Source organism: Lepidochelys olivacea (genome assembly GCF_965140295.1).
Source record: "Lepidochelys olivacea isolate rLepOli2 genome assembly, chromosome: 1".
Classification (NCBI taxonomy): Eukaryota; Metazoa; Chordata; order Testudines; family Cheloniidae; genus Lepidochelys; species Lepidochelys olivacea.
Genome location: NC_140411.1, coordinates 221,873,915 through 221,897,763, shown reverse-complemented (window position 1 = coordinate 221,897,763; position 23,849 = coordinate 221,873,915). Strand labels below are relative to the sequence as shown.

Genomic DNA, 23,849 nt, shown 5'->3' with positions numbered 1-23,849 from the left:
TCTCACTGCTAGTTCAGAGCCACACTGAGGCCCTCATAGACGTCAGTGGGAAAATGCCGGTTGAAGTCAATGGGAGCAGGATCGTGCCCCTGGGGCTCAATCCTGCTCTTATTGAAGCCAATGGCAAAAGTCTCTTTGATCTATATGGTGCAAAACCAGGCCTTTGGGGTTCAAGTTATAGAACAAACCAAAGAGGTTTCAGCAGGTTTGTGTGTGACCTGAATTCTGTCCCTCGGTGTGCCTTCCGGGCAGGAATAGAACAGAAATTTTCACACCTTAAAGGATTGGTTTTACTCTCCAGTCAGTGTTTGCCTATAATGCCCATGAACCTTGATGAGACCTATAGTACGTTTGCACATCAAGCACTATAGTGCAACTGCAGCAGCCTCTGTGCCTTCTTTGGGCCTTGTCCTCCAGGATGCTGAGCACATTCTGGGAACTGCTGATGGCTTTTAACTCCCAATGACTTCAATGGGCATTGAGGGCACTTAGTACCCAACAGGAGGTGCTCAACACCTTGCAGAATTAGGCCTTGGTGTAGGTGTATAGATGACTATAGATGATGGGTAACATTTCATTGGTTATTTAGGAATCTAAGGGTTTGTCTACATGGTGGGGTAATGTGTTCTATGGGGGTACGGTTTCTAAAGCACACTAATGTGTTGCACATTAATTGGTCCATGTAGACCCTGCTGGTGTGCTCAAACAGCACTATGTTAAAGTGCACTAGGGAACCATTAGTGCACACTAGCAGGGTCTACGTGGACCAATTAATGCACAAGACGTTAGTGCACGTTAGAAATCACACCCCTGTAGAGCACATTACCCCACATGTAGACAAGCCCTGAGTGCCACTTGCTTTCAGTGACTTTCCTAAGCATCTATGTGCCTTTTGAAAATGGGATTTAGTCCCAGATACTCAAAAGGTATTTAGGTACCTAATTCCCATTGATTTCAAAAGGTGTAAGGCTTGGTCTGCACTTGAAAGTTGTACCAGTATAACTATTTCATAGTGGTCTGGGGTTTTGTACTAGTAGAGTTATACTGGTACAACCCCTATTGCAGGCATAGTTATACTAGAACAGGAATCAGCAACCTTTGGCACGTGGCTCATCAGGGAAAGCCGCTGGTGGGCCAGGACGGTTTGTTTACCTGCAGCATCCGCAGGTTCAGCCAATCGCAGCTCCCACTGGCCGTGGTTCGCCGTTCCAAGCCAATGGGAGCTGCAGGAAGAGGTGGCCTGGCCTGCGCCACTTCCCACAGGCCCAGTTGGCCTGGAACAGTGAACCGTGGCCAGTGGGAGATACTTTGCGCTGTTCTGGGAACACAAAGGGAGAGGAAGCCACTCACAAGCCCTCTGTTGAAGATATCCCCAGAGTGGGGAGTGGACACAAAGAAAACATAGCTGGCTCCCAGACACAATTTAGAGCAGCGCCTGGGTTGCTCTAACCTGCCCTGAGAGGTGTAATTGGTTGTTGATTCTCATCTTCTCTTTAGTTTTCCCTTCTCCTGAGCTGCCCTTGTTGGCTATTGGGGGAAGGGGGCGAGGAGGGAAAAGGGAGAGAAGCCATCCTTTCCTAGGTACTCCCTTAGGCTTAGGCAAAGCCAGTCAAGCTCCTATCCTGCTCTCCCTGGAGGGTCCCATTGCTCAGCAGGGAAGACCCTGATCCCTTCCCCCTAGTGACAAGACTGATGCAAACACTTCCATTTAATAATCACAGGGTGTGGTTCAAAGAATTCCTTTCCAATGATCATTAAAAACATATTTTCTTTTTGAAACAGTCACCTTCGAGGGTCACAATTTACATCCCTGAGGGCTGTAAGTGGCTCCCAATACACACATTAGATACCACAGCTGCATCCAAATGTATTCTGTTATATAGTGCATAAACTGATTGTATAAATGAGGCATGCATGAATGTGTTGTTTTCACAGTAGTTAATCAAGGAAGCAATGTTGTTTTCCCAGAAACAAATAGAGTGTTTATCAAAAGTTCCTGGCCATATTATAATAAGAGGTTTAAGTGGAGCATGAAGGTACAAAAAAAGACCTTGGGCAGATTTTCTGCCAGTTTATGTGGTCAACATCCAGATATGAAACAACCTCTTCTTCATTTAGGCCCAGATTACAAAGGTATGTAGGTACCTACAATGCACTTTTAGGCTCCACTGAGATCCACAAAACTCATGACAAACCCTGAAGGCACATAAACTCATTCAGCGGCTAAGTTTTGGCAGTGAAAGTTCCCTAGGGGCCTGTGATAAATGAAAGGGGGAGGTTGCTCCCATTTATGGACACCCAACCATCCAGTAGCTATAAAATCCCACTTAGTAGCTGTTCTCTAATTGCTCTACCTACAAAGGGTTAAAAAGTTTCACTGCTATGCATCGTTAAAAGGAAGTGAGTGGGCACCTGGCCAAAAGAACCAATGGAAAGGCTAGAACTTTTAAAAATTGAAACAAGACACCCCTTTTGTCTGTCTGTGTTGTTCTCCCAGGGAGAAATGAACAGGACAACGACTATGTTGTAAGAAGCTTGGGGCCAAGTATGAAAAATCCCCAGTATCATACCTATAACCTACTCATTTGAAACCCCAGATATGTAAGTAGATCAGGAAATGTCTAGGAGGATGCTATCAGGTTTATTGCTTTTTATTTCTTTATGGCTTGTGGACTCCTCTGTGCTAACCTCAGGTGTTTTTGTTCTGCTTGTAACCTTTAAGCTGGACCTCAAGAAAGCTATTCTTGATGCTAAATCCTTGTCCTTGTTTATTTTTTTAATCTAGCAAATGCCTAAGTTCCCAGGTGTATTTTCTTTCTTTTTTTTTAATTAATAAATTTTACCTTTTTAAAGAACAGAATTGGATTTTTGTGTCTTAAGAGGTTTGCACACATTGTTTAATTAGCTGGCGGCAACAGCTGATTTCTTCTTTTTTTTCTCAGCTCTTCCCTGGAGGTGGGGTGAAAGGGCTTGAGGGAACCCCACAGGAAGGAATTTCCAAGTGCGCCTTCCTGGATTCTCAAAGGGGTTTCTGCACTTGGGTGGTGGCAGCATCTATCCATCCAAGGTCAGAGAAAAACTGTAACCTTGGGAGTTTAATATAAGCCTGGAGTGGCCAGTATTAATTGTTAAAATCCTTGCGGGCACCCACCTTCTCTACTCAAAGTGCCAGAGTGGGGAATCAGCCTTGACAGGGCTTAAGTTTCTACCTCTGGGTACATGCAGTGCTGCCTCACTCTAGGCACCTGGGGAACTATCTTCCACCTAAGCTCCAGAGCAAATTCACAAATCAGGGAAGACAGGTGTTTGGCTACCTTAGTCCTGTGCAGGGCCCGATCTGGTAGGCATGCTCAGAGGCCATCTACCAGATAGGGTCCCGTTCAAAATCCTACCAGAGGAGGAGGTGGTGGTCATGTCTGTGCCCTCTCAGGTGGGTGCCCTAATCACTGGGCTACAGAGTCATTCTCTCTGGCCCAATGACTCTTTAAGCATTTATCCACAGTGGAACAGTCATTGGGAGTGTGAGAGAGCAGGAGGGAGCATGACTCTGTGGTCCAGTGTTAGGGCACCCATGTGGGAGATCCTGGGTGCCTCGTCCCTGCTCCAATCTCTCCATAATGATCTATCCACAGTGGAACAGCTTCAACAGCTACCTACTGGCTCACTAATCTGGGCTTGGTTATTTGAACATTAATCATCACCTCTCTTGCCATACGAAAGAAGAACAGAAGAGATTGAGGGAGCCCCCACCTCAGATTACCCCATAGCTCAGTCGTTAGAGGGGTGGATGAGCCCTGTTCAAATCCATTCTCCCACCCTCCCCTCCAGCAATAGGGAGGAGAAAAGACGGGTGGTGTGGCTGCCTCCTCCTCTGCCTGTAGTTACTGCCTGCGTAAGCAATTCTTCTGAGAAACTCCTGAGGCACCTGAACCGCCTAACTCCAGGACAGTGGTTCCTGGTTGTAAATAGCTAGCTGAGATTGTCGCCGCCCTGCAGCTGGGACGTAGGCAACTGTCTCTCTGAGAGGGGTGGGGCTTAGCACACACCCTTCTCACTGACATCACCCACTGGCTAGTTTAGGCGGCTCCCCACCTAGTGCACTGGCTCTTGGGACACGGAGCAAACCAATGCCTAAGTTCCATTGCGAATCTAGGCCCTCGTGCCTGATTCAATGGGAGTGTTTCTAGTGACTCCAAGGGGTGTTGGAAGAGACCCCTAATGAGGGAGCTCTTAACCCTTTTCATACAGCTACTGCACCAAAAAAAAAAGAGCAGCACAATGAAGCAGTGTAACATACCAAATGACCAGAGTGACTGCAGGCCAGACTTTTAAATTTTTTAAAGGTATTTAGATGCCTAAAGATGCAGATAAGCACCTACTGGGATTTTCAAAAGTGTCCTACGAGGCACCTCTGTCTGCACCTGTAGGCTTTAAATACCTTCAAGAATCTGGTCCTAAATCCTTGGAGTTAAGGCATAAGACTCAGGCTCAGGAACTGTGTGTCTTACTCCTGGCCCTGAGGTTGTGTGCCCTTGGGCAGGGTGCTTAGGGTTCAGTTGTGCCCTGTAAGCAAAGCCCTGTATTGGGGACAATGTGGAGCTCCACTACCTGAAGGAAAGTTCTAGGAAAAGTTTTTCCTCCATGGAGGAGCACGCCAACTCCTATGCCAATTCTCGAGGTGCAGCATACATAGCTGCTTGATGCATGGCGTGGGGAGGCATCACCCAACCCCATTTAGGGGGTCTTGTGCCCCTGCAATTAAAATAAATAAGCAATCCCGGAGGTCCAGGAAGCAAAGGGGCTGCAACTGTGTCCCTACTGCTGTCTGGGGGTGCAAAAAGCAAATGGGGGTAGAGCTAGTTTCTTTGTAACCCAGCCACCCACCCAGCTGTGCAGCTGGACAAAATCCGACTATTGATCTTTCTGTGTTTCATTTTCCTAATGTGTAAAAAGGGGCTAATATAATTTAGCTCCCTCCTAAGGGTGTTGTGAGGTTTAATAGGCCTGATCCACAGCCCACTGAAATCAATGGGAGTCTCTCTGTTGATTTCAGTGGGCTGTGGAGCAGGCGGAATGTTTGTAAAAGGCTCCGGAATCACTGGATGGGAGGAACTATCTTAATGCAAGGTTATTATTTTCCAGTGTTATAACAGACCCCTACTTCCCACTGGTATTTTGTAATTTCCCTCTAATCACTGTTTGTTACATAGCAAAAGAGAGACGAAAAAGAAAAATCAGCACGAGCTAAAGCCAATGTGATGTTTTTTTCCCTGTTATTCAGCAATACTACCTATCACAATGACAGCACGAGGGCATTAGCATACAGTGGGCCAAAATCTGTTCTTAGGATGCACCCGTACAAATCACATGAACTGAGTTCTGTGCTGACTTACCCCACGTGCAACCCCATTAACTTTAATCAGGTTGCACCTCTGTAACTGACAGCAGAATTTGGCCTGCTCAGTGTAAAATACTTCTGTATGCTAACTCCATAGTTGATTTAATAAGGTAATTAAAACAAGCACCCTGGGAAGCCTATAAACCTGGTTGCCATGCCCAGTACTATTAATCAGCCCCATTCATTCTTATAATTCTAGTGTTTCCGTGTACAATAAAAGGCCCCGGGCCTGATTCACCTCTGTGCTAGCCCTGTTTTATGCTGGTTTACTCCAATTACACCAGCATAAAACTGGAGTAATGCAGTGGTGAATTAGACCCAAGAACAGTATTAACCAATTTTTTCACTGCCATCAGGTTTAAACCTTGGAAAATCCTCTTTTCACCATTGTCGTTTGCAGCACAGATATTTTTCCTTCTTCTGGGAAGTAAATGTAAGATTGGTTGCTTATCCTTTGGTAAGAAAAGGAAACTGACTGTGTCCTCACTATATCAGATGTGCCAGAATTCATTTCTACTCTTTCCCTAAATACAGAAGGCAAGAACTACACACACCTAAAGAACCAACTTCATTAATTAGGCTCCTTTTCAGGAAATGTACCTGTATCATGTTTCCTATTCATGGGAGACTAAAACTTCACAGAATCTGCTATTGGCAGCTCTCCCGGGATATTTTCCATTCGCACATATTTCTAAAAATGTCAACCTCACTGTAACCATTCTCGTATGGGAAGCCCGACATCAGATGTACATTAGATTGGGGGGAAAAATCACAAAGTACTTTTAAAAGGGAAAACAAATTTCAAGTATGTCATATTGGCCCATGTCTACAACCCTGGTCCAATGATACCGAGAAACCATTTTTTGGACCCTGCGATGGCACAGTCATGGTAATACAGTTTGAAAATGAGCAACGAGAACTCTTTAGTTTTAATTTATGAACAATGGATTTTATGTGAGACCTTTATTAAGGCCTGATTCCTGCACGTTAGGGTGTATTACCGAATATAGGAAAAAATCCTACATGAGGCACTAAAATCCAAGCCTACTCCCCAATCCTGGAATTAAAAACAGACAGCTAAGCAGCTAGGCATCTGGCTCTAGGAGTCCTCCCCAGAAAGGGGAGTGCAATACCGTGGCATGTCAATTTCGCACCAATCATCAACCCTAGATGATTTCATCACCTGATTTTGGTCCCCACCAGGTATAATCACTTTGGGACTAGTCTCCTTATAACTCCTATTCAGGGTGTGAACTAAATATGGAAATACAAAAAAATGTGCAATCTAGCCATTTTGCATGTCAAGCATATGGAATAAGCACGGTTGGGTCCCCACACACTCTCCCTCTCCCTGCACCAACACGTCCACTCATCCTACTAGCCATATAAGTGAGAGCCCAGCTGAATAGGTATATTAAGGATGAAGTGAAAACTGACCATTCCCAGGTCTACCTGAGCAGGACCCAGGGGAGGGTCAAAGGTTCACTTCAGTGGAGTTACTCCAGATTTACACTGGTGGACCTGAGAGCAGAATTTGTCCCCTAAGCTAGTTGAAATTTACACTTCATTGTCCATTGCCATTTTTAATTCTATATTTAGCAGCTTCTCACTGCAGAGGAATCAGTAAAAAGGCATAAATTCACTCCATAATGGGCACATCTGCTACTAACTCCAATGGGAGTTATGTCCACTTCCACCGGGGATGAGACTGGTCCATGAACTGCAGTTCTGTCCTCTCACAAATCTGAGCCTGTTTTCTGAGGCAAGCATGTGTTTCAAACATATCATTCCTCCAAGTGCTTCAAAATACTAAGACATGATAATTGACTATTTGAGGTTACTTCCAATAACAATGGACCTGAACGAACATCCTGAATTGTGAAGGGGTGAAGGCAAACCCCTCCTGCTGTGTTTGGATCTGAGTCAGCTTCCCTGTGTTAGGAGGGGTGTTCTAGTGGACTTTACGCTTTTCCCCAGAGTTACAAGAGAGTTCTAGTAATGGTTTATTTCCTATAGACCACAGTATAGCAATTACTGACAAAGAGAATGTCCCTAGGGTTCCAAGAGAATTCTTCTGACACTTGCAAGATTTCCCATCATTTCTAAGTCCAGCGAAGCTCCAGCTAGTATACAATGGCCATTGGCAGCTTAACTACCAGGTGGTTAAAATGCCAATAGCCAGTCTACAGTGTTGCTGTGTGGGTGGGATACAAGAAGGTTAGTGTAGAACATAAGGTAAAGCAGCAGCATCCTCCCCTCTTTGTTAAAGTCACAGAAGCCCTTCCCTAGAATTCAACCAGTTTGGGCCTCTGTTGAATGGCATCGCTGGGTGGATGGGGGACATCCAGAACCAAACTGGACTCTACAGCAACAACCCTTTCCAATCTATGGAAACTGACAACATATAAAATAAGGTCATGTTGACAGAGTCAATATAATATGGGACCCATAGTCCACTATTCCTAGTGGATCCAGCTTCTTCCCATGGACACTGAACTCTGCTCCACTGCCGGTCCACAGCAGGTGCATCTACACCCCTCTGTCATCTAAAGCTGAATGTGCACAGGTTTGCTTTGTTGGGAGACACAGGATGGGTAGGAGACTTCAGGTCTCCTCCTTGACAAAACTTCCAGATCCCTCAATAGGAATAGAACCCACACAGGTCCCCACTGGCATTAGTCAGTGTAAACACCACATTGAAATCCCTGGAGCTTCCAGGCCTTGCATTACGATTTCTCCCCACACTTCTGACCCAGCCATTTTTGATCCTACACTCTTGCTTTTATCACATATCTCTTAGATACTATTTCTGTCCATTCCCCTCAGTACAGTACCTGCTTAACAAGGTATGAATTCAATGGCAAAGCAAGATGCCCAAAATTTAGGTAAAACCAAAATCTGAGACACTTCCGACCATACTAATATTCAGTCAAGTTCATTCTGCATTAAATATATATATAAAATCAGCAGAATATGCTAAAAAACCCCACAGCTACTAATAATATTTAATATCTGTGTATTTAATAATAATAGTATTTAGTGCTTACATGGTGCTTTACCTATTCCAAGCAATGGAGATCTGTTAACTAGTTCCACTTCACAACACTCCAGAGAGGTACATGGGTCAATCTCACTTAAAGATGGGGAAACTGAGCAAGACATTCAAAGTGCCTTGCCCAGGGTCACACAATGAGTCAGTGGCTGAGTTAGAATTCAGAACCACCCATGAGCTCATTCCTCCAGACCATGCTATCTTAGACAAAGTTGTGTTGCCTCTGTGTGCCTCAGTTTCCCCATCTGTAAAATGGGGATCATGATATTGGCCTCCTTCACAAAAGGCTTTGAGATCTACAGATGAAAAGTGCTATACAAAAGCTGGGTGTTTGTTGTTTATTATTATGATGATTATTATTATCATTAAAGGTCTCTTTTCAGACTGATCATGTCTTCCTAATTAATCATTTGGCAAGCAGTCTGAAACTTACCACTGCACTAATGGTTACTTTATCTAATTGAAATGTTCAGCAATTTCACTGTATAACAACAAACTATTTTTCACATTAACTTTTCTCATCTTTAAATAACCCTTTTATGCCTTGAAAATTATAGTGTTTCCTAAAGCAAAAAAAAAAAAAAATCATAAAGTTCGTTCACATTAAAAACTTCCCGCAATTACTCCCCCTCAGATTTCCAAAACATTTAACAAGAGAGAGAAATTACAAGGCTACGCTCTTTCTATCATGCAAATCTCTTTTCAGCTGTCCACAAAAATCACATGCATTTCCAGCTATGTGAAGGGATATGCAGATTCAGCAGGGGAGAGAGGGAGGAGGGAAAGATTTAAAAGTGCCTTGAGCTTGCCCAAAAGAATTAAGTAGAGTAGAATCTCACTAATCCCTACTAACTTTAGGGAGGGCAAAGAGAACCTTGGCGTGGATCTGTGAGGTCTGAAGATAACCAAGTGCTGGAATGACACCAGTGCAGGGAATGAAATTCTACTGTACACACAGCCTGGAATGTCACCGCTGCTGACCCTGCTCCTAGCATAGCTGCAGACCCTCAATTGTCTGCACTACTGTCTACCTAGCCATCGTATTTCTAATGCCCTCATCAACCCTGTTGTAACCGAGTGCAAGCAAACTACAAACCTGATTATGAGGATTTGCCATTGTACTGGTTATTGAAGGCTGGAGCAGCAAGATTACACTGTACATATCACCTATATGGAATATATAATATTGTAGTGGGCTTCCCTGCCTCCCACTATCTGGGTTGCAGGTGGGCGTGATTTGAGAGAGAAGTGAGGTAAAGCTGCATGGTAAAGATGAGGGCTCTCAGGTTGGCACACATTAGGTCTGTAAGTGGGGCGCTCTCAGGATGGTAAGGGAGAGGGTGGTGAGGGGAGGCACAGTCAGGATGCTCAAGGTCTCACTTTTTGAGATGAGCAGCTGTCAGTACGTGGGGCTTTAAAGTTTGAGGTGCTCAAAATATGGGAAGGGACAGAAGCATGTGATGCAAATGTCAGTGGAGCCAAATGTATATCAATGCACCTGGGCATAGGGTGTAAAACAGCATGGAATTTGGCCCCTGCTATTCAGCTGCTTTCTGCAAGGTAGCGAGTGACATTCTTCATGCCACACTGTAGCCAAAACACAGAGCTGTGATTTGTCTTTCACTTCGCCCTCATGAATGTCATCAAATGCTACAACCTTTCTTGCTTTCTTTGGGAACCTAATCCCTTGGTGATACTGAACCTGAGGTGACAGATGATTCAGCAGAGGAGTTACAAGATTTTTTACGTTATTGTGATAATTTGACATTTTTTGGTAAATCGCCTTTAGGGTAATCCATCCATCCAATGATGGCTAGCTAGGTCACCGCGCACAGATGCTGGCTCAGAGCCAATGGCTGCACTGCCCCCCAGCCAGCCAGGCTGCCACTGCTGGGTGTGAGTGCAGAAAAGCATAAAGGAACACGGAGAGTGAACTGCTCAGCCTTTGGGGGGGTTGGTCTCGGGATCCCTATTTTATATATCAGGTCAGGCCCTGCCCAGTGGCACTTGTGCAGCATTACTGGCCCAGTGCACAAGAGAAGCTGTATTAAAAATACAGCTCCCTTTCTCTGCAGACATTTTCAGTTGGTGTTTCTGTTTATACTTTTCTCTGTGGGAAAGGAATACAGTATCCATTGTTCAGAAAGCACTTTGGGGATAAAGGGGGTTCTAGAACTGTTAGTTATGGTATTATCATTTGTAGAATGACAGGCTCTGATGTGCAAGAATGTCCACTAGTGATCAGGCTGAGCAACCAAAACTCGTGTCGCTGGTGACCCAAGGTATGATTCAAGCCAGCATCCCAGAAATGAAAGGCTAGTGCTTTTCAATACCTTGTATCATCCTGCCTCAAATGACAAGTCATTAATAACCATTACATATGTTTCAGTGACTGAAGAAGGTTGATCTTGAGACCTCACATGATGCAGTACATTGCCCAGAAGTCCTGACCAATAACCACTATTATTTTCAAACTTTGATTGATTTCTTTTTTACTAAACTCTTACATTTTGTGCCTTGGATTGGATTAAAGAGGTTTTTAAGTTTGTTGTTAATTTCCAGGTCAGCTAACATAAAATCAATAATGGTCTGCGGCAGATTTTCTTCCTGAAATGGTGGAGAATGGGTGAAAGCAGCATTAACTCTCTCCAAATTTCACTCATAATGTGTGAACTTTCTAATTTTGGTTTTCTCCTCCTTCCCTCTCCCTCTCCCCCGATTTTCTTTTGCAGCAGTAAATTGGGTAACAATTTGTTCCTCCTCATTGTTTTACCTCTTCAGCACTGCATATAGGAGTGATCAATGCCAGAGCCTGCTCCCACTGAAATCAATGAGAGCTTTGCCAGTGAAGTCAATGGGAGCAGAACCAGGCCCTCTCTACTGGAAATTTATTTATAGATATTCTCAGTCAGGACACAAACTTGCAACTCTTATTCATGCAAATAGTTCCTGCTAGAGTGGTTAGTGCTGCTGACTTTAATGAGACTGTTTGAGTGAGGAAGGATTACTCTCAGGAGTAAGGGCTGCAGGTACTCATTTATAATAAGAATAGTGGAATATGATAGGAAACGTGGAAAGCTGAGTTCTGATCCTGGTGTACCACACAGCACTTAAGGCCCAGTCTTGCAACCCATGAAGCACATTCCGAAAAGGACTAAGGCTCCCAATTCCTCCCCTTGAAGTCAATGGGAACTAAGGGCTCTAAGTCCCCATTTAGGCACATACTTAGCTTCAAGCACCTGAATAGTTACTGAAGGCAATGGGACTTAAGCACGTGCTTAAGTGTGTTGATGAACCAGGGCCTAAGCACTTCTTGAATCCCAATCCTCAGCACCTTGCAGGCTCTATCTCTTTCTGCCTAATAAGCCTCCAGCAATCTCTTGTCCTTGAAAAGCCATGAAATCTAAATGTGTGATTGACAGTTTAAAAAGCCAAGCCAAACAAATATTTTCAATCATATCTGAAGAATAATTGGTTTCCCTTTTATTTGACAGCTCTTTCCTTTTATTGGGGAAAAACACAGCACGTGAGACAGTCAAACACCAAGAGAAAGCATTAGACAGTCCATCTGAGCGTTCAGACTGAAGGATGAAGAATGATCTGATGAGCTTGTAAACAGCATTGTGCAGAAGCAGACTCCTTTGCTTTCCTAGGGCCCAATCTTGATGGATGCTGAGCACCCACAACTCATCCCGGAGAAATGCTCCCCTCAATTACCCCAGGGACCATCCAGCATAACTGAAGGCAAAATTTGGCCAATTGACTTAATTGGACTTTAAGGACACTTTGCACCTTGCAGGACTAAGTTCTATGCTACCTCCCCAAACTCATTGGGTCTGATTCTGCTCTCACCTGAACCAATTTTACACCAGTGCTACTTCATTGACTGCATTTAGTATGTACTATTTTTATTGCATTAGTGGCCAGAGAACCTAAACAGGATCAGGACCCCATTGGTGTGCCAGGCACTATAGAGACATTCAGGTCCCTTCCCTGAAGAGATTACAGTCTAACCTGAATACAAGACCAAAGCGGGAGAACAAACAATGGAGAACACTAGGGAGGGAGAACTGGGGTAATGGCGACAGGGAGACATAGTCAAGGCCTGATCCTGCAAGCCCCACTCAGGTATCTCAAAAAAGGACTAACTGAAGTCAGTGGGACTATTTGCCCATAAAGGCAACTCTGATAAGGCCTTAAAGGATCAAGACCTTAAAAGCTGCAGTAGGCAGACTGTGCCACCTATTTTTAAAAACATTTTTGCTCAACCTGCACTTTAGGCTGCACTTCTCATGGAGGCAGAACTCCCACTGGAAAAAAAAGAAAGGTTTGCCTATAACAGGAATGCATCAGGATCGGGCCCTTTATTTGTAACTTCTGTTGTGAATGATTTCTAAACAGACTACAGCATCGCATTCAAACTAAAAGACAAAGGTCTAATGCCAACGGGGAGAATCCTGCACGCCTTTCTCAGGCAAATTGTCCCTGGCTTTGAGTTGGGCCTTATGTGATATTTCTTTACACCATCTTGAAAAGATTCTGCTTGCCTGCTCACCTGGCATGAATCATATTTTTTGGAACAGGAGGGAAAAATATCACTTTTTTTTCCTTAGCATCAATCATGGTAAAGGATGGGTGGGTAGATATTGTGCATGGATTATGGAGCATTAAAGGAAATTTTTGCAAGGTTGATTTACACTAACAGTGCATACAATACTGTATTGCATACAATAGATTCTTGTCTTAAGTAACTATTAAGTGCATTGAAAATTTGATAAAAACAAACCTTGAGCGCTGACAATCAAGACTTCTCTTCCATGACCTGCTAATCTTGCCATGATAAAGGCATGAAACATCCTTCAGCAGTGCAACAGGAGTTTGTAAAAAAAATTGTAAGCTCTTTGCAACAGAAATGATAACGTAGCGTTTCGATTTGAAGTAACGAATCAACTTCATTTCAGTGTTCATTAAGGTAGCTGCACAGTGCCATGTCATCAAAATGAAGATGGTCTGTCATTGTCATTTAGGAAGATTGAAACTGTAAAATCCAGAGCTTTGTGACGGTTTTGCTTTGAAATAACGAAAAGAAAACATTTTGATGAAAGATGGTTCTTTCCTCCTCAGTCCAAGACATAAGCCACATGATGGTTATTTAAGTAGCACTCTGTGCCATGTCAGACTCTAAGTGCCACCCGTTTGAGAAATATTATCATGAAAAACAGCAAGCCATTTATACAAATGGCATGGGTATGCAATGTGCCTGATTCATGTGCTAAAGAAATCTGGAGTGTAAATTGAAAAAGCTTTGCAGATACCGCACACATGATTAGCTTTCAAGTTGTTTCCTCCCGTTCCCACTGTTTTTTATCTGTTGTGCACTTGGATAAAAACTAGGAGCAGCGGACAATAGCCTATAAAAAAATCTCCAAATTATACCAGTGGTAGAAAAAGAAACAAACAAACAAAAAGCGTCACCATTTTTTTCTGGAATAAAAAGCACAGGGCTGAATTATTAGCAATTCTGAAACAGTAAGGTTGTTAATAAAAGTACTTATAAAGAAATATATCTACAATATTTAATCATTTAAGGCTCACAAAAACCTAACATTTTCTCAACAACAAATCAAAAGTTTTCTGCTAAAGGGTTAAAAGCAGCAAATTCACTTCACATACTAGATAACCAGATCTGTACTGATCACAAGGGAGAAATCTGAAAGTGTTTCTTAGCTAATGTTTCTAGTGCTTTAATGAAGTCATATTTCACAGGAAAATAAATACCCCATTCATTCTTAAATACAATTACACATATATAAAATATAGTGGAATAATTTCAGTTTGAAACTACAGTACCAAAAAAATCCATTCATTTTCCATACACAACTGCCCCTCCCAATCTTTTAATACTAAACTTTGAGCAAGTGAATTAGTTACAAATGACGCATTTAAAATCACAGTTTGCTAAAGTAAGTGTCTACAAATAACACCAGTTTGCACTGTAATAATTTACCAGCTCCTGCATCATGGAGTGTAGCTTATTCTTAGTCTATTTTAAAAATAGGTGGCCCTTTATGTGGTGGAAAAAAGAACATAAAAACATGTACTCCTAGAGGTCTGTTCAATTATAAAATATAGGCTGACTTAAAATACTGTCTAAGTGATACAAAAAAATTTATATATATATCCAACATCAACAAATCCTGCTGTACCTCAGAACCCAAATCCATTCCCTTCCTTACAGGTCTGTTTCCCTGTTGGTGTCCAGACAGAGTGCATAGAGGGATTTTCTAAGATCTAGGTTGCTTTTAGCTTTGATATTGGTTTTCTCTAAGGATCCAGTGCCGTTGTTGATCCCCTCACTGTTTTCCAAGTGCACAACAGATTTGTTCAGAGAGTTTTTACTGCGACTTCTCTTCAGCTCCCCCCCAGCTGAGCTGCCCTGAGCGCTGCTGGGCTCCTCCTTGAGAACAGACTGCTGCTCTTCGTTGTCAGTTCCTCGGTGGTAGAAGTAGTTGAAGTTGGACACGATGACAGGTACGGGCAGGGCTATGGTCAGCACGCCAGCGATGGCACACAAGGAGCCGACGATCTTGCCGCCTACGGTGACAGGCCTCATGTCCCCATAGCCCACCGTGGTCATGGTCACCACGGCCCACCAGAAAGCGTCGGGGATGCTGGAGAAATGGGAGTCTGGGTCGTCCGCCTCGGCAAAGTACACGGCGCTGGAGAAGAGGATCACCCCGATGAAAAGGAAGAAGATGAGGAGCCCCAGCTCCCGCATGCTGGCTTTCAAAGTCTGCCCCAGGATCTGCAGCCCCTTGGAGTGTCTGGAGAGCTTGAAGATCCTGAAGACCCTGACCAGGCGGATGACCCTGAGGATGGCCAGGGACATGGCTTGCTGCTGGCCCCCGTTGTTGTTGCTGGCGGTGCTGGGGGCCCCGGGCTCCTGCTGCTCCTGAGCCAGCTCGGTGCCCAGGGTGATGAAGTAGGGGATGATGGCCACGATGTCGATGATGTTCATGATGTTCCTGGAGAACTCGGGCTTGCTGGGGCAGGCGAAGAAGCGCACCAGCAGCTCGAAGGTGAACCAGATCACGCAGGTGGTCTCGATGATGAAGAAGGGGTCGGTCAGGCTGCTGGGGGGCTGCATCGGGGGGGCCTCCCCGGCGGTGCCGTTCAGGGCTGCCCCGGGCGGGGGCAGGGGGGCCTGCAGCTCCCGCTCGTCCCGGAACTCGGGCAGGGTCTCCAGGCAGAAGGTGATGATGGAGATGAGGATCACCAGCACCGAGACGATGGCGATGCCCCGGGCGGAGCTGGAGCTCTCCGGGTACTCGAAGATGAGCCACACCTGGCGCTGGAACTCGTTGCGGGGCAGGGGCTTCTCCTGCTCCTGGATGAAGCCCTCGTCCTCCCGGAACCGCTCCATGGCCTCCTCGCCCAGCTGGTAGAAGCGGATCTCGTCGGCGAAGACGTCGATGGAGACGTTGACCGGCCGGCGCAGCTTGCCCCCGGACTGGTAGAAGTAGAGGATCCCGTCGAAGCTGGGCCGGTTCCGGTCGAAGAAGTACTCGTTGCGCAGCGGGTCGAAGTACCGCATGCGCTTGTCCGGGTCGCCCAGCAGCGTGTCCGGGAACTGGTTGAGGGTGCCCAGCTGCGTCTCGAAGCGCAGCCCGGAGATGTTGATCAGCACCCGCTGATGGTGCAGGGCGCGCTGGCTCGCCTCCGCCTCCGCCTCCGCCTCGGCCGCCGCGGCCATGCCCATGCCCATGCCCAAGCGGTGCCCGCCTTCCTCCGGCAGCACCATCGCCTCCTCCTCGCCCCCGCCCGGCTCGGCGGGAGCAGGCGGCGGCGAGGCGCCCCGCGGAGCGGGCACCCTCCGGCCGGCGCTGCCGGGGCTGGCGCTCCTGCTTCGGCAGCCGGCGCTGCCCGCCCGGGGCTGCTCCTGCTCCTGCTCCCGCTCCGGGGCGCCGCGGCAGCCGTTCAGCCAAGCGGGGGCGGCGGCGGAGTTGGGGACGTGGAGCCGGTCCCCCCGCCGCCGCGCCCGGCCGCCCCCCGCATCCTCGCCTCCTCCCCCGATGGCCGTGGCGCCTCCGTTCTCCAAAGTCACCAGCGCGATCTCCATGGGCAGCGGCGGGCGGGAGGCGCAGGGGAGGCGGCGGGCATGCTGCGCTCCCCTCCCTCCGAGCCGGCCAGCTCCGGGCTGCCCCCGGCCGCCGCCTGCTGCGCCGCGACAGGCAGCCCAGCCGAGCCCCGGGGAACCGCGCGGGGACCCGGATATGAACGAGCGAGCATTAGGCTTGACGTCAAAGAGGATCCCTGCTTCCCCGCGCCCCCCAATGCAAACAGCCAGCAGCCTCCCCGGTTACCAGGCTACAGCATCCCTGCCTGGCAAGCACGGCCCGCCCCGGCCAGCCGCCCTGCCCCTCGCCCAGCCCTGCCCCTCGCGGCGGCGGCGGCCCCCGGGGGACAAGGGGATGCTCCGGGGCACATGCCTCCCGGGGGTGGGACCTGCGTGGGAGTCCGGGGTGGGGGGGGGGGCTGCAGCGGGGGAGAAGGGCACGGCAGGTAGATGACTTCACCGTGGAAATTCTCCCCCTCGGATCTCAGTCACCCCCAAGCAGACCCAGTGGGTCTATTCCGGGTTCACGCTGGTTTCACTGGGATCTGAATCTGGTCCTGGGGTGCGGGTGGGGATGGGGAAGGGTTCTGCATGGAGAAATGGCAGGGAAGAAGAAGTGCAAATATGACCAAAGCGGGGACCATTCCCGAGCTCCTTACTCCGCAAAGTTCCCACTAGGATCCGTGGGGCAGCGCTCGCAGTGGGCTTTAGTGAGACTATAACCATCCAGCTCAGACCCAGAGAAAGTCTCCTTTCAGTTACAGATCCAGAGATGCCGGTGCGTTTGCAGCAGTGTAACAGGAGAAACGGGTTGATGTGAGAAAGGTCGGCTAGACAGAATCCAGAACCGCTGTAATAATGTGATGCAAGAAAGGACATGACAAATTGTATCTCGCACCACAAGAGGGTATTTTCCCTTCGTGGGATACAGGAGCGATTGAAGCTATACAATTAAGCCTGCCCTGCAGTGAATGTATAGACACCGCCCCCACTCCAAAACACACACAGGCTCCCACATGCCTGCACACACAACCAGTTCAGGCTGAAACCAGTTCAGGCTGAAAGGATTATACTGCCTGTCCCCATTCATGGATTATTCGTTAAAGGGATTTTGTAGAGAGGGGTCTGTAAAGTCTCTCCGGCTATAAAACCCCATTTACACATAATGGAAATCATAATCACAACACACTTTGGGGATTCTTTTGGCCTTTCGATTTTTTTCCAAGTTCAGACAGAACAAAGAAATGGGGTTTTGGTGCCTTCTCTGAGTTTGTTTAGCCTGCAGAAGACACGAGCTTATACCTGTTTCAAAGCCTCCCAAAGGAGAAAACAAAATATTTTCATCAGAATAAATTTCTATTTAGGATTTCAGCATATCAATACCATTGATCATGTTTCCCATTGACATAATCCAAGCATATACCATTCTTAAACCACATCAAAACTTTGTAAATGTCAATAGATGCAAATTTATTCGAGAAAACAGGTTGAATCTGTTTTACCTTATCACACCGAGTGGAATCAATACTAAGATATTATTTGTTTGCCATCTTCAGTACATCTCCTCAATTTCTATATGGGAATATAATATATATATAAGAATATTGTAATATTCAGAATTTTACAACGTGTTGTACCTGTTTTTTTAACTGCTGTGGATTTCTGGGTTTCTGAAATAACCAGGAGTAAAATATTTAATATTAAAGTGGAAAACCATTTTCCTTCCTCTATTATGCACCACTGCAGGAACATTATTCATTATTGCTTCCTTTTGTTATAGTCATGTGGCTGTATAATGATTTGCCTAGTTTAATTAATTCATTTCCACTTAATGTAAAATGTTATCTCTGTACACAACATATGCCTACAAATATTAACCATTCCTGAAATAGAAAAAAACATAATTATATTAAATGGCTGTCATTAGTGATTATTTCCCATCGACACAGTACTGTTCTATAATTTGCCTCCAGGAGCTAACACAATATCAGTGACATGTAAGGCTATGCAGCTATTACCTAGGGTCCAACAAGTGACTTTACTCACATGAGCAGTCCCTATTGAATCCAATGGGACTACCTGCCCAGGAGCAAAATTCTGTGTACGTTTGCAACACAGGGCCCTTATTCTGCAATACCAATTATTTAGATAATAATTCAAACCTGCAAAATATATATATACACACACACACACATGCATGGCATTTGTGTTCACACCTATGTGAGTGGGTAAGTGCAGAGGTGTAGTGGGTTTATGTAAATACAGTACATCCATGGGAGCACACACACACATATCCTATCCTCTTTACACAGTTTTCCTACATTGCAACCACAATAATCCATCCATGGCATTGGGTACACCTTGATAAATAGCCCCAAACACATCCCATAATACCAACCTTCACCCCTTCATACACACATCTCACAGATCCACACTCATGGGAGGGAGAATTGCAGAGGGTGTTTCTGGAGGTGAGTATAGGTGGATGCACAGCTCAATGCATATTCTTGAAGCATCCACCTATACTCACCCCCAGAAACACCCTCTGCAATTCTCTCTTCCTCCCCACACCCCGCCACCCCGCCCCACTTAACACACATAGTGCAGTATTATGGTGGAGATCACAGCCTTCCCTGGCACAGCATCTAGGGGTTGATACTACTGCCTCTTTCGGAGAGCCGGGGGAGGAGAGAGTTGGGAAAGGACAGGCAGATTTCTCTCTCCCAGAGTGTTCTGTCCTAGCCCCAATCAGGGTGAGAGAGAGATTCAACACTCTGTGACACACTGTACCAGCATTTCTCTGATGCCTGTAGGAGTTTCTGCAGAATTTAAGCTTTCATTTGAAATAAAATTCTAGCCCTAACAGTTGTGAAGGTAACCTTCTGACGGTGAACTGATGCAGTGCTGTTTTCCCGCTTTTGGAGGCAAATGGGAATTATAGCACTAAAAGAGAGATAAGCTCTCTTCATTCAGCTCAGGTAGAGTGTTAACTCTGAAACCTAATAAAGGAAATTAAAATGGCAACTTCCTTACCTCTTGCCCTCCTGATCATTTTAGCAGAAACATCCAACTACTTTGGGATTGTGGGCAGTTTTTGAGTAGAATACCACTATTTCTCTCTCTCTCTCTCTCTCCCTTCCTCCCTGCACCAGCCTCCCAGTTTAACCATCCTTGGAACCCTCACCTCCATGTATGATTGAGTCTGTGTCCCTTTCCTCTATACAGGGCAGGTTGTCAGGTTGTGTGTATGTGGTGTTTTATGTGAGGGGGGGCATGATGAAAGCAGCTCTTGTTCAGGATCCCCATGTTTCTGAGTGCAGTGAGCAGTGGCTGTGTGGCTGAATGCTTTCTTGAAGGGTAGTAGTGTCTATGAAAACCCCAGGAATGTGGCATTGGATAGAGAGGGAGGCATGGAAAATAGGCTGACTTGTAGATAGTGTAGTAATGCTGCCAATACTTTAACAAGGGTCTTTCTCAGAAATGTTCCACTTCACTCAGTGATACATGTGACATTCCTTGGGTTACATAACCTCAACCACACTCATGTCCACACCAAAACATTCCGTTCGTTCCAGCACCATCCATGCATCAAAGGGATCAACACTTCCACTCTCAGTTTGCCATACTTCCTGCTTCAGGGAGGTACTTCTACATGGCTCTCTTACCTGTTCCTCACAGAAGGAGCAGGTGGATTGGCTTGTGGCCTGAGTAACAAACCTCCTCTTGTGGTTGGTTGGCTGGTAAATGGGATTCCTCTGGTTCTTTAGGTGCGCAGGCCCCTTCTGACTGCTGTTGGTTTCCCCTGGCCAGGGGGATGCACAGGGAAGGACAGCTTCTTCCCCTTTGCTAAGAGCAGAGGGAAATGTCTCCCTTTTCCTGGTTTCAAAGAGTGCTGCTCCCCTGGAACATCCCCTCCCACTGGCTTGTGAGATGAGGACTCCCCAGGGAGGAGAATCTTAAGTGTGGACAGGAAGAGGAGCTAGTGTCTGGCTGAGGCTCCCATCCTTTCCTACCAGTGCCTCAGAAAGGCCTTCCCATAGCAACAGTGCCTGAGAAAGGCAGACCTGTACCCAACCATTGTCTCCCTATACTCACGCATACATCCCTCTGCCAGCTCCCTCCCAGGTACAGATAAATAATACAATCATACATAGATTTACTGTCAAACCTCTATTTTGAAAGGTCAATACTATTCCTAAAATGCAGGGAATTGCACAATGTTCCATGGAAGGACCCCTCCCACCCCCAAGCATCCATTTTTACTTGTTTTTCAGTCGGTCCAGAGCCTCCACCCTGGCCACATTCTCCATCGTGGTAGAAATGGGGATGGGAATCATGTACTAGCTTCACAGGCTGTGCCACCTAGAGCTGGGCAAAAACCTTTCAGCCAAAGCCTTTTGCAGTGAAAAAAGCATATTTGACCATACCAAAACACTGAGCGACTTGTCAGTTTCACCAATTTGTTTGTGTCTCAAACTGGTTTGTTTGTTTTTTACATCAGTACATTTTGTTTTGACATTTTCTAATTGGAAGATGTCAAAATGTTGATGCACAACCACTTTTTGTTCAGAAATTCCCTTCCATTTTATTTTTTTTAATTAAAACCCTTTAAAACATTCTCAACATCTAAATGAAATGTTTGTTATCCCAAAGAATTTTTTAAAACTTTTATTTACTGATAGTTTTGGGGAAAAAAAATTCGAACCAACCTAAACCTTTTTTTAATTTTTTTTTTTTAGAATTGCCAGTGAACCAGCTGCCCCCGCCCCCAACCCTAGCCTTTCGCACAGCTCAAATGCCCCCTGCCCAGCTCCACACTCTGGACACGTACACAAATAATTTTGTTTTCTTGGCTATGAATCATCTTGGGGAGACTAGCTGCTTCCAGTTTCATTTATTTGTGTGCCCACGTGCTCTGCCCCTGGATGCATCCCATCCTCACTAGTGCTGCAAAGGTGCATCACCCTAGAAATACATATGACACTGAGCTGTAACTCGCCCTGCTGAGCTCTCCCTTGATGTTGATCAGCTTTTACCATTGACCTCAGCTGGTGTAGGGCTAATAATGGGCCTCCACTGGTAGGTGGAATGGGGGGCCGAGCCACCTGTGGAAGTGGGTATCTGCTAGATCTTCCCCCTTGTTTCCTCTCCATTCATGCCATAGCTGATCTATAAATAACATGTCCCTCCTGGGTAAAAAGAAAAGGAATACTTGTGGCACCTTAGAGACTAACAAATTTATTTGAGCATAAGCTTTCGTGAGCTACAGCTCACTTCATCAGATGCAGGATGCCATTTGAAGCAGAGAAGCTGCTGAAGGGGTTAAAGGCAAATCCATTTCCTCCCTTTGCTAATCCTCCAGCAGCTTGATCCTGTGTTGTGATGATTCAGGCCACAGAGAGAGAGAGAGAGAGAGTTTCTGCAAACTGCCATAGTCCCTGAGGGAGTCCCCTGTACAGACTCTTATTTCCTGTTCAGGAGGATTAAGTACAAGGCCATTGACAAATCACAATAAACATCTGTATGTGAGCACTCTCTCCATCAAGGCCTAATCCACAAAGAAATTCATTAATGAATTCAAGACATTCACACTGTTCTATCTATAGTGTCTGGCTGATCCATTTTAGTGTAAGTTGTGCAGATGTGTATTTCTGCACCACTGATTTTTTATTTATTTCATGTGACAATCTCCTACATTACCCGCTTTGTCCAGTGAGATGCAGAAACTGCTTGGAGATTCAGCCCTTTGCTTTTGGACTGTACACTGCATCACATACACTGTTAATAGCTGAAAAGCTCTGAGAATTATAACAAAGCCAGCGAGTGTTCCTATCCTTTCTATTTCCCTAGAATTAATACACACGTTCTTTAGCACCTTACCGGCATCTGTGATAATATATGGAAAAGATTTAAAATCGAGATTTCTTTTATTTTCTGAATTTTGCTTTGATTAAGATTATAATCCCTCAGGGATATTTTCTTTCTTAAAACTGAACATTAGGCTAATTTCCTGGTTAATTTGGTGCTTTAGGGCCAAAATTTCTAAACTTGGACATTTTTTAGGCACACAGAATGAAAGTGGCCTGATTTCTCAGAAGTGCTAAGACCCACATCTCCCATTGACTTGAAGAGCAGCAGTGAGTGCCCAGAACTTCTGGAAATCCGGCCACTTACATCCACTTATATAGTGATTTGCATCCGGAGAGCTCAAGGTGCTATACAAAGGAAGACCTAATGAGCCCCATTTTACAAAGGGGAAAATGGAAGTACACAGATATGAAGTAATTTGTTCGATGTTACACAAGAATTCAGCAGCAGAGCGGGCAATAGAATGCAGATTTCCTGATCCAGTGTCTTACGCACTGGCCCACTCTGCCTCTTAAAAAAAAAAAAGAAATAGAAAAAATTTAAAATCAGGCCATCTATTAGACTAGAGTGGTGCTTCTAGGTACTATTTTGTGTATAGGCCATATTTCAATATCATCCTGCTCCCACTGAAATCTGTGGGGGCTTTATCACTGATTTTAGAACAAGCAGGATTGGGCCCAGGGACTATTACAAATCCAGCAGTTACACGGTATTTTCCATTCCACTCTCAAAGCTTTGGCCTCCACCAGACAGCATGAATCTTTCCGACTTGCAAACACATGCCTGATATTTTTAATCTCCATCCTTTTGCTACTTACAGTATATTACTGTGATGTAATCTTAAACTCTAGGGATATGACATTAAAGGGAAATTTACATTTTTTGCTCTTTTTTTTTTTTTAAAAAAGAAGGATATACCTCTACTGTCAAGTTTCAACTGTTGCCACCTGACAGGATGCCTAAGTCTGATAATAACAACTTTGATCACCCAGTTTAAATGAAAAAAAGTTGAGTACTGCAAATAAGGAGTTCATGATCACTAATTTAGTCCTAAGTGGAGCACAGGATCTGGTCCAAGAGGTGAATATAGCTGGACCGCTTGGTAATAGCGACCATAATATAATTAAATTGAACATCCCTGTAGTGAGGCAAACACCACAACATCCCAACACGGTAGCATTTAATTTCAGAAAGGAGAACTACATAAAAATGAGGAAGTTAGTAAAACAAAAATTGAAAGGTACAGCACCAAAAGTGAAATCCCAGCAGGCTGCATGGAAACTCTTTAAAGACACCGTAATAGACGTGCAACTTAAATGTATACCCCAAATTAAAAATGAGAATGCAATAAATACAGGTTTGTCATTTATGGGCTATGGATGGGATTTCCAAAGGTGTCTAAGTTCCATTTAAAT

General features: G+C 45.3%; 1 protein-coding gene across 1 annotated transcript; it reads right to left on the bottom strand.

Annotated features, from left to right (window-relative positions):
- Positions 1-13,895: 13,895 nt before the first annotated feature.
- LOC311525259 (potassium voltage-gated channel subfamily A member 5-like) lies at positions 13,896-16,691 on the bottom strand. Its single transcript, XM_084637221.1, has 2 exons — positions 14,657-16,691; positions 13,896-13,934 (listed from the first exon to the last, which is right to left on the bottom strand). The coding sequence occupies exon 1, from the start codon at positions 16,567-16,569 to the stop codon at positions 14,683-14,685; it is 1,887 nt and encodes a 628-aa protein (XP_084493347.1). The 5' UTR covers positions 16,570-16,691; the 3' UTR covers positions 13,896-13,934; positions 14,657-14,682.
- Positions 16,692-23,849: the final 7,158 nt, after the last annotated feature.